Source organism: Melospiza georgiana, chromosome 8 (genome assembly GCF_028018845.1).
Source record: "Melospiza georgiana isolate bMelGeo1 chromosome 8, bMelGeo1.pri, whole genome shotgun sequence".
NCBI classification, from domain to species: Eukaryota; Metazoa; Chordata; class Aves; order Passeriformes; family Passerellidae; genus Melospiza; species Melospiza georgiana.
The window spans coordinates 29,286,510-29,297,137 of NC_080437.1; the positions used below are offsets into that span (position 1 = coordinate 29,286,510).

At 47.5% G+C, this 10,628-nt stretch overlaps 1 protein-coding gene across 1 annotated transcript; it reads left to right on the forward strand.

Moving 5' to 3' along the window:
• Positions 1-7,196: 7,196 nt before the first annotated feature.
• On the forward strand, positions 7,197-8,477 carry ADRB1 (adrenoceptor beta 1). The gene has a single exon (XM_058029142.1). It carries the CDS (start codon positions 7,197-7,199, stop codon positions 8,475-8,477), a length of 1,281 nt encoding a protein of 426 aa, XP_057885125.1.
• Positions 8,478-10,628: the final 2,151 nt, after the last annotated feature.

Consider the following 10,628-nt stretch of genomic DNA (forward strand, 5'->3'; position numbering starts at 1 on the left):
GTGACAACAGCTAAGCTAACTACAATCTTAGCAGTTTCAGATTGCAAGGCTGCAGTGAGCAGGCTGTGGTTACTGTCAAGAACAGCTTGAACACAGGGGTGCCTCAATAACAGCTTTTCTATTTAAAATAGTCATAATATTCTGTCTATAGGAGACCTTTCAGATGAGGACTGCAAAGTGGTTCACAGCTATTCAGACTCACAAAAGCCCAGTGAGAGCAAATAGAGTATTTATTAGATACAATTATGGCTTTGTTACTAATGCATTACAAATTTGTTGGCAGATGCAAGATTTTGCTACTCAGATATGAGGGAGTTATATGCATTAAGTCTAGCTGCTAATAGAGAAAACCTTAAAAAAATAGGTTAATCTCCTTTTTTGTCTAAAAACATTTTATATAAAAAACAGGCATATCAAGAATTTCTTGCAAGAGTCCTTTATGTTACTTGGTCATTAATGAATTTAGCTTGAAGCCATAGTGAGGTATTGGTATATTACTAAATGTCTGGTTGATTGAAGAGGATGGGGGAAAGAGAGGTCTAGTTAAATGACTTCAAAATTAGGTTCTTATAATAAAAATTGAGATAAGACTCAATATTAACTTTGCTTCATCAGTCATTGAAAAAAACTAGAGGGGAATCTGACAGGAAGGCTCACTGATTAAAGTGTCACTTCAGCTTGCTTTTTTTTTTCCCCCCTCGTTAAAACTACATTTAAAGACCACAATTATTTTACTGAAAGATGTAGATATATAGCTTTAAATTCTGAACAGATTTCCAAAAGTACAGAACACATGTTTATCCACATTACCTCCAGGAAAGAGGGGAATGCTGAGCACTTCACTTTACCATACCAGGTGTCTGTTGCCAAATGCAGACTGAAGAGATATTTCCCAATAGGCAGTACCTAAAAGGGGATTTTCCATCAGAAATGTTATTTGCAGAACTAGAGTATCATAATTTAATTTATAATTACAAATTGAGAAGGAAACAGGTGAAAAGTGAGGCAATTTATCGCCATCTTACAATGATTTTATGATAGACTAAATAAATAAAAAAGGTGCATGCCCTGGTCCACAGCTACAGAAAAACAAAAGATGCAGAGGTGACAAAAAGCTTAATCCAAAGAATCCAGTTCCACCAAGAAATGGTCAGCAGAGGTGTCTCATAACCAGTCAGAAGAGGTTATAAGCAGCAAATATGTTACTGTAAGCATTGCTTTAAACACTGGGGATGTGTTTAGAAGGATCTACCAAAGCATCCCAGCACTTTTCCTTCCCCACTTGCCAGAGGCTCAGCTGGTCTGCAAGTCTGTCAGGGAAATACATTAACTGGCAAGGGGTGAGCTCACCCACGTGCAAGGTAGGTGCAACTCAACCATTTATTCTGTGATGATTGAAGCCCAGCAGTTTTCACTCTGGGACAGGCATTGACTACATCTGAGGCTGATGTTAAGGAGGTTTAAACATTTTCAGCCGTTTCCAGAAGCAGGTATCAAAGACATTTATCAGAGAGGAATAAAGCAACAGGTTAAGGAAAAAAAGAGCGACGCTGAATTAAAGTTGTCGCAATATATTTTTCCAAGATTATTTTTAATATTTATGTTTTCTTATGCTACTTGATAACAGCCTTGCATCGCTCTGCAAGACCCCCATCTAACACTGATGCATCCTACTATTTCTTCCTCTTTTAGCTAATTCTGTATTTATTTGCACCAAATAAAAGCAGTCACTGAAAAAAACCTGTCACTGAATATTTTAAACTGCCAAAAATATAGCTTTGAAAATTAAAATTTGCAATTCAGAATCTCCCAAACCTTCTAAAAGCATTCTTAATGCCACAGAAAAAGGAACTATTTAACTTTTTCACATGTAGTGACACAATCTCAGCTCTTCAGAGATCTTTCCCATGGCACTGCCCGAAGTTAGCATGAACCACAACTGAGTTTTCTTGTTTAAAAAAAATCCAGAATGTATTTTCTCGCAGTGGGAGCCCTAACCCATGTCTCTACAGAACCCAAGGCCTCAGTGCTACATCTGGAGACACTCAGCCAACAGCACTGGGCTGACCAGACATCTAAATCAGCCTTAACCATCACCCACCCTCACAGCCAGCTGGAGCTGACCCTCACTCAGCCATGCTGCCCACATCAGGCTTTTGCCATTCAGAACAGAGACACAGATTTCTCACACATCCAAAAACACTGAACGAGTCTTTTTGAACATTCCAGTCACTTATGTGCTTTAGTTATCCATGATGTGAAGGGGAAAGAAATGGTCTCTGAATTCCACATTTCAGCACCCAGCATGGACACCCAAATGCTGCTGCTGTGCTTTTTCATTGAGCCCACACATCAAGATGTGGTTTTAAAGCACCAGGTTTTTTCCAGGTAAAATGTGAAATGGAGTTTCCCAAAGCATGCTACTGTCATCCTATGGATGGGTAAGCATCAGGATGGAGAAATAAGGCAACTTCTTGCAGCCAGCATGCATTGAAGCAGGAATAGACTCACATGAAACCTCAGAGGACTCAGTCATCACTCCTCTGCTGTCATCTCTGACCACAATCTCTCTGTATAAACAAAGTCTCTGGCCACTGCAGGGTTTTCTGGCCTGCTGTAAAATGTTTTGCCACCTCTCTCACAGGAATTGCTGATGCTTAAAAAAGAGGCAGCCTTTTCTCATAGTGCCAGAGTCTCTGTAGAGGAGTCTGGATGTCAAGAAAGTATGGGGGGATGCAGACAGGAATACCCAGAAACTTGAGCAATTGCAGTCAGTTGTAATCTGAATTAATGAGCACACAATTATTACTCCAGATTAATATTAGTCCAGATTGCAAATGAAGTCCATTCTGGGAGAATCGAATGGTGTTGGTCAAACTCAGCTTTCTTCTGAATTTTGACTTTTTAGCAGCAACAAACACAGATATTAGGAGATAAGAAACATGACTTGTCTGCTCTTCAGCACTGTTTTGCTCAGTGTGTAAAAGGGAGACAGAAAGACATACTGCATCTCTTTTATCACCTGAAGGGAATTAATGAATCAGCATGATTGTAAGACAGTCTCCTGATGAAAAAACACTCTGTACAATGGCTAGGTTACTGTGACAGGGATTTCCAGAGCATCAGAATTTATTCATGTGTGTTCAGATTGGTTTGGGGCTTTTCAAAACATTGATATGCTCAGTCCTGTACATGCTAACCATCACATCAGCCACAGCCCTTGAGTGAACAGGAATTGATAAGCATTCACTGCTTGGGACCCCCAAAGTCAAACTCAGGGTGTGCTTCATCCTAAGTTAGCTCACACTTGTATACAGCATCCCCATGGAATTATAGCATCACACACACAGCATGGGGCCGGAAATTCTGTTCTTTGATACCTTTGCTTTATATTCTTCTGATATTGTTTAACAGAAATCAACTTCATGCAGTATTTGGAGCACTGTCACACGTGCTCAGGAGATAATGTCAATGGAATTGTGTGTTGTCACAGGATAACAGCCTCCTGCTGCTGCTGAAATGCCAAATTGAGGCTGAGGCATTTATGGAAAATAAACGTCAAGTCAAAGCCAAGATGTTTATTTTAAAAGCAAGAGACATGGATCTTGTGGCAATGTTCCATCATGTCTCTATTTCTCTAACAACAAATGTCCAGTGTGAATAGAGCCAAGTGGTGACTTCTTCCCGGGCCAGCAGGGAGAGGGTGAGGCCTGATCACTTCACATGAGGATTCTCAGGGTTGTTTCTCACCTCCTTTCCTGCAGGTTTTAGTCAGCTGTCCAGGTAGCAAACACAAAATGATTTACCAGATGTATGCTAAGTTTGCTAAGAGATTAAGGAAGACAGCAGGAAGAAAAATGGACAGCAAATGCATTTTTAATTTGCTTTTAGGTGATTCTTTTTCTCCAGAGAAGGAATTACAACATGAGGCTCACTGAAATCAATGGGAGGATTTCCAGGCTTTTCAGTGGACTTTGTTAAATGCCTTAAGAGAACAAATAGCTCATGTTTTTAGAGTGAATTATGTTAATAATAGTGGTCCCTGAATTTGATTCATGAAGGCACAGCTGGACCAAGACTGGGCAAGGAAGACAAGATCCTTGTCTAAGGGGCATGACAAGGCAACACAGAGCTCAGAGCAGCCCTGGAGATGCAGGGATGGCTTACAGCAGAGTGGCAACAGCAAATCCACTGCCCTAGCTACTGCAATGATGGAGGAAGGGGTTAGTCCCAGTGTCCAGCACCATTCCCAATCTCCTGCCCCCCTGCTGGTGCTGCTGGCACGGACAGAACCCATTCAGCAGAACATCTTGCAATCTGCTTTGCATGGAGGGAAGTGCATGAAGATAAGCTGTAAGCTGTGCAAAGCATCTCAAAGGACTGGGTTTAAAAAACACCCACATAGTTCCTTCAGTTCCTGAAATGCTGAGGTTTCACGGCTCATGCCAACAGAGTGCCTAAAATGCAATACATTTTGGTTCTCATTGGATCTACCTGTTGCTCATTAAAAACAGTGATTTGGAGAGCAAGGAGAAACAAACCATTTCGGTGCTGTAAGCTCTTCTCTTGACCTAACAGAACATCCTTAAACAGTATGCAAATGAATGGAAGTATTTAAATCATGTTAAAGATCTGTCTGAAATGAAAAAAAAAAAAAAAAAAGAAAAAAAAGAAACACCCCCCAAAAAAAACACCAAGGAAACTGCTCTGAAAGGGGTTAAGCCCACAGTGAACATTTGGCTGCTCTGTGCTGCAAGGGCCAGAGGGATGTTCTGTACAGAATTCGTAAACTTGCTTATTTTTTCCTTTGGAGATGCATTGTTTCCCAAAGACATTCTGGCTCCAGCTCTGATCTGACATTCCAGATTGATGTGTGTAGAACCAACAAAGACACAGAGAAGCACCACACAATTATGTGTCTTCTGCTTTATTGCATACTTGTTAATAATTTCCTTTAGTCCTCCAGCCTTTAAGCTTATCTTCTCTTATGGTGGGAAGAGACCTCCTGCTGGAGATCTGATAGGATAGCTTGATAGGCAAGGAGCTGGCATTTTATTAGTTTATGGTATTTATTAACTGTGTAAAGATATTACAGCAATAATGGATCTGGACAGATGACAGATGGATGGTGCTCCAGGAATAGCAAGTAAAACAGCTGCAGGGTATCCCCACCACTGCTTCAGTGTCATCTTGGGAAAAATATGTAAGATTTTATCTGAATTTTTTCTGGCTGATTTTATGCTAAAATGGACTGTACGCATTCACAAAATTCATCCAAGCATCTCATCTGTGAAGGTTTTGGTGCAATGATGCACCACAGGCCTCGTACTTACTTTAAGTGTTCCAGCTAAATGTAGAAAAGAAAAAAATCGTTTCTATCCCACAGCTCCACTAACCTGGTTTCATATTATTGCTTTTTTTTTTTTTTTTTTTAGATCAGAATTACAGGTAGCAGACCTGGGCAAATAGTCCTGGAAACAACCGTTCTGCTTTTCGTTTGGCATAAGGTCTCCCTCTGTTCCTGAAGGTGCCATGCCTCCTTCCCTTCCCACTAAAGTGGGTCATGCTTTGGTCCAGCAGATGACGAGCAGCAAAGCAAAGTCCATGGGAACATGAGGGAATGGTTTGCCAAGCAGCAGGTCCACGCTGGTGTGTGGCCTTTAGTCAGGGTTAAATAAACAGTGTGTAAATAAATAAATAATTTTTTTCCCAGGTTGCGACCTTGTAAATCAAGCCTAAGCCTAGAAGGGATTTTTATGGGCCAGCTGGAACAGCAGAGCAGTCTTAGCAGAATAAATATATAGGGGGAAGAAAATAACTGTGACTTCCAGTTGCTCCCAGAGAGCTGTGGGGAACATTTGGTGCTGCTGTAAAGACATGCCAATGATTTAAAAGGCAGGAGAGAGGGGACATTGTTCTCATTTACTCAGTGGCTGCTCCACATTATTTTAAGAAGTTTAAAACAGTAAAATGCAGTCTTACAGCTTCAGAGCAGAACAGAGAGCCAAGCAGGTAGATGGAAATATAACCAAAGAAGTTCTAGCAGCAGGTTTCACAGAAGGGGATGGGACCTGGGCAGGGATTTGCTCGGTTGGTTATCTGGGCATTGCAGCCTCCTGAAGTTTCACGTACTTTACTGCTCATTACCAAACAATGGTACTAACAGCATTAATATTTAGAGCAGACCCTAGATTTCGTGGCTTTGACCAGACTGTGTAAAAGCTGCTGCAGGCATTTTCAAAAGTCCAGAGAGATCCATTCAGCACAACAGAGAAAAGCCAGAAAAGAGAGCTCTGGCTCCCACCTCCCAGCCCTGCAGTGTCTTGGTCTGGCAGGGCTGGAGGAGAAGGGGAAAGGAGGATTCAGAATGGGGAGATGCAGGGGACGAGCGGCAGCCGCAGACCCTGCACGGAGCTGGCAGCATCATCCCTGTAAGCGGGTTTGACATGGGGGCTCCGGGGCTGCCCAGGCTGGGAGAGGAGGCACGGGGCACAGGGGGCTTGGGAGCGCGACAATTGTCCCTGATGGGGACATCCAACGGGAGGGCATGGCAATAACTTTCCAGTGGAGAGTGAGGCAGACAGTGCTGGCAGATTGCTTTTTCCCAGGGATAAAGAGAAGTAACTTCTGCTCCAGAAGCCGGTAGGAGCCCACCTTGCCCGTATCCCCTGCCTGCCCTGCGGCTGCCGGGCACAGACACCCCGTGCCCGGGACAAGGACACCCCGTGCCCGGGACATCCACGGTGCCATGCGGGAAGGGGTTCTGTGCCCGGCAGCCGCGGGGCACGCAGAGCAAACACGGGGATCCGGGCTGGGTACTGGCAGGGACAGGGGCAGGAACAGGGACAGGAACAGGGGCAGGGATAAGGGCAGGGATAAGGACAGGAACAGGGGCAGGAACAGGGGCAGGAACAGGGGCAGCAGTACGGCCGGTGCGCGGGCGGAGCGCTTCGGTGCCGCTCTCTCGGTGCCGATTGGCGGAGGGCGGTGCCGGGGCGGAGCCGGGGCGGTACCGGGGCGGTACCGGGGCTGTACCTGGGCGGTACCGGGGCGGTGCCAGGGCGGTGTCGGGGCGGGCCCGTCCGGCGGCGCGGCGCGGGGCCATGCGGCAGCCCCCGGGCGGTGGCAGCGGCGGCGGCGCCGCCTTCCTGCCCGCGGCGCGGTGCGGAGCGGCGGCCGGAGCGCCCCGCACAGCCATGGGCGATGGGTGGCTGCCTCCGGACTGCGGCCCCCAGAACCGCTCCGTGGCCGGGGTGACGGCCGTGCCGCCCGGGAGCAGACAGCTGCCCGCCGCCGAGCTGTCGCAGCAGTGGGCTGTGGGCATGAGCCTGCTGATGGCCCTGGTGGTGCTGCTCATCGTGGCCGGGAACGTGCTGGTGATCGCGGCCATCGGGAGGACGCAGCGGCTGCAGACCCTCACCAACCTGTTTATCACCTCGCTGGCCTGCGCCGACCTGGTGATGGGGCTGCTGGTGGTGCCCTTCGGGGCCACGCTGGTGGTGCGGGGCACCTGGCTTTGGGGGTCGTTCCTGTGCGAGTGCTGGACCTCGCTGGACGTGCTCTGCGTGACGGCCAGCATCGAGACCCTGTGCGTCATCGCCATCGACCGCTACCTGGCCATCACCTCGCCTTTCCGCTACCAGAGCCTCATGACCAAGGGTCGGGCCAAGGGCATCATCTGCACCGTCTGGGCCATCTCTGCCCTGGTCTCCTTCTTGCCCATCATGATGCACTGGTGGCGGGATGACGACCCTCAGGCGCTGGAGTGCTACCAGGATCCGGGCTGCTGCGACTTCGTCACCAACAGGGCTTACGCCATCGCCTCGTCCATCATTTCTTTCTACATCCCCCTTCTCATCATGATCTTTGTGTACCTGCGGGTGTACAGAGAGGCCAAGGAGCAGATGAGGAAGATCGATAGGTGCGAGGGCCGGTTCTACGGCAGCCAGGAGCAGCCGCAGACGCCCCTGCCCGCTCACCCTCACCACCAGCCCATCCTCGGCAACGGCCGGGCCAGCAAGCGAAAGACCTCCCGCATCATGGCCATGAAGGAGCAGAAAGCCCTCAAGACTTTGGGCATCATCATGGGGGTGTTCACCCTCTGCTGGCTCCCCTTCTTCCTGGTGAACATCGTCAACGTCTTCAACAGGGACCTGGTGCCGGACTGGCTCTTCGTTTTCTTCAACTGGCTGGGCTACGCCAACTCCGCGTTCAACCCCATCATCTACTGCCGCAGCCCCGACTTTCGGAAGGCCTTCAAGAGGCTGCTGTGCTGCCGCCGGAAAGCCGACCGGTGGCTGCAGGGCGGCGGCGGGGAGCTGGCCCGGCTGCCCGGGGGCTTCATCAGCACCGTGGGCTCCCCGGAGCGCAGCCTGGCCGGGACCTGGTCCGACTGCAACGGGGGCACTCGGGGCGGCAGCGAGTCCAGCCTGGAGGAGAGACATAGCAAAGCCTCCGACTCGGAGTCCAAGGTATAGGGGGGGCGTGGGGGCCGCGCCGGAGCCGGGACAGGGGGGACAGGCAGGCAGGGAGACGCGCAGGAGCGGAGGAAGCCCCGGCAGCTGCCCCATGGTAATGCTATTGCCGAGCGAAACGATCCCTGCCGTGGCAGGGGGAGTGCGGGTGTTTACTTAGGAATAGAAGCAGGTGAACTGGTGTACGACATACCTCATCCGAAACTACAGCAAACAGGAAAGCCACTGAGCGGACAGCAAAGGAAGCCAGCAGCCCATCGCAGGGGCAGCCGCCTGTCTTGGGGGACGCGCTGTCACGGCGGGCACGGTGGCGGCAGCGCTCGGTGCCTGTCCCAGGACCGTGCCGGTGGCCGAACCAGCGGGTACCCGTGCCGGCCCGGTTCGGCTTCAGCTGGGGTCGGACACCGCCGCCCGGCCCCGGGGCTCGTCCCCTCTCCCAGGGAGGGCACCGGGATTTGGGGGAGGCGCGGGGTCGGTGCTGCAGGTGCTGCGGGCGCGGAGACACAGACCTGCCGGCAAGATGAGTTTTAATCTCGGAGCAGCCGTGCTCTGCTCGTCTGCAGAGTAGCGAGAGGGAAAATAAGGAGCAGTGAGGAGCGCTGGTATATTTTGGAAAGGGGTAAAACAACCCAGCCCACACTCTTGTGCTTATTCCCTCTGCATCAGCCAGCAGTGAGTTACTGTGCTTATCTCCTTCGGCCAGACAATAGCAGTCAGGCTGAGAAACTTCTACCTCAAACTGTGCATATTGTACAGGGGAATGGACGGACCATGTTTATATTAAACAGCATATTTACATACCACTAATGGGGTTTTAGGACAAGGGCCGGGGAGGGGGGGTGAGGAACCTTCTGCAGCTTGTTCATTGTAATTACAGATGAACGGGGGGAGGGGGGAGAATCCTGGCAACAAAAATTTACTGCACATTTTTTTTAAAAATGGCGACAAAGTCGTTTTTTGCACAGTGTTAAAGAGTTGTAAAGTTATTTGAAGATATTACTTGCACACACATACACACATGCAGATTGAAAAGGAAACGGAGGTTTGCGTTACACCGACCCTGAACCTGATTTCTGGTTTTGTCTGATCTGTTATAGTTTTATTGAGAGAGTGACTTTTTTAATATTATTTTTTGAAGGTACTGTAAATATATCCATATTATAAATTAAAATATCTTAAGAGACTTTATTATTTTTATTTTTATTTCCAAATGCCCACGTGAATCTGCTGTTATTTTAGCACTTGTGTGTCATTTCCATTTTTCTCTGTGTGTGTGTTTTATAACATATTTATACTTTGGTGCAATTTACTACTGTGTAAGTAATTGGTCTATGTGCAATAAATACCATTGCAGCACAAGCAAGTGTGTCTCTATAGGTTTTGAAACAATACCAACCTATAATGGGAAGAACAGCATTTGTTTTTCTCCAAAGATGGCTCAGATTACCAATACAACTTGATCTAATGGCTTTTCCTGACACAGTCTTGTAAAAAACCTGTTTGAAACCCAGTATGGTTGTGTTCCTGTTGCAGTGAGGTCCACTGACTTCCCTTATTAATGGGAAAAAATTAATGGCTAATGACAAGGTGTTTCCACTCTGATAATGAATACTCATTTTCTCGAACTATTCCTTTCTGGAATATATTCTTGTCTTTTTTTCCCCTTTTTTCTTTTGTTGTTGTTGTCATTGGAGTACATGGCTGGGAGTCAGGAGACCAGAATATTTAAGATTACAGAGGACGCTTAATTTGAAAGCTTAAAATGGTCTTGAGTAGAAAGAAATCTCTGTAAGCATTACATGCCACCCCACAAGTGGGTCCACCTCATGCTGCCAGCAGGTCTGATAACTGAATGTTGTATTTTTCATTGATCTCAGTAAGGAGTTACAGTGAGCAGAAGTGCTGCAGCTTTGTACCCCTGCTCCAAAAGGTTGTCTTCCTTTATTGCTTTATGAAGGTGTGCTTTACCCTGTGGTTTCATAAAGTTTTTCATTACTGAAATGAATAAATGGCAGGCAGAGAAACAAAAAGACAGTGCAGAATAAAAGTGAAGTATTTTTTTGGCTTTATTAAACTCAGCAGTATAGTTTAATTAAATATCAGCTCCCAGGAACAGCACTTCCCAAAGCGAGTTCTTCAGGGTGGTGGCTCACG

Bases quoted from the DNA above. Each gene is read 5' to 3' on its own strand.
- ADRB1 (XM_058029142.1), top strand. From the start codon at position 7,197: ATGGGCGATGGGTGGCTGCCTCCGGACTGCGGCCCCCAGAACCGCTCC.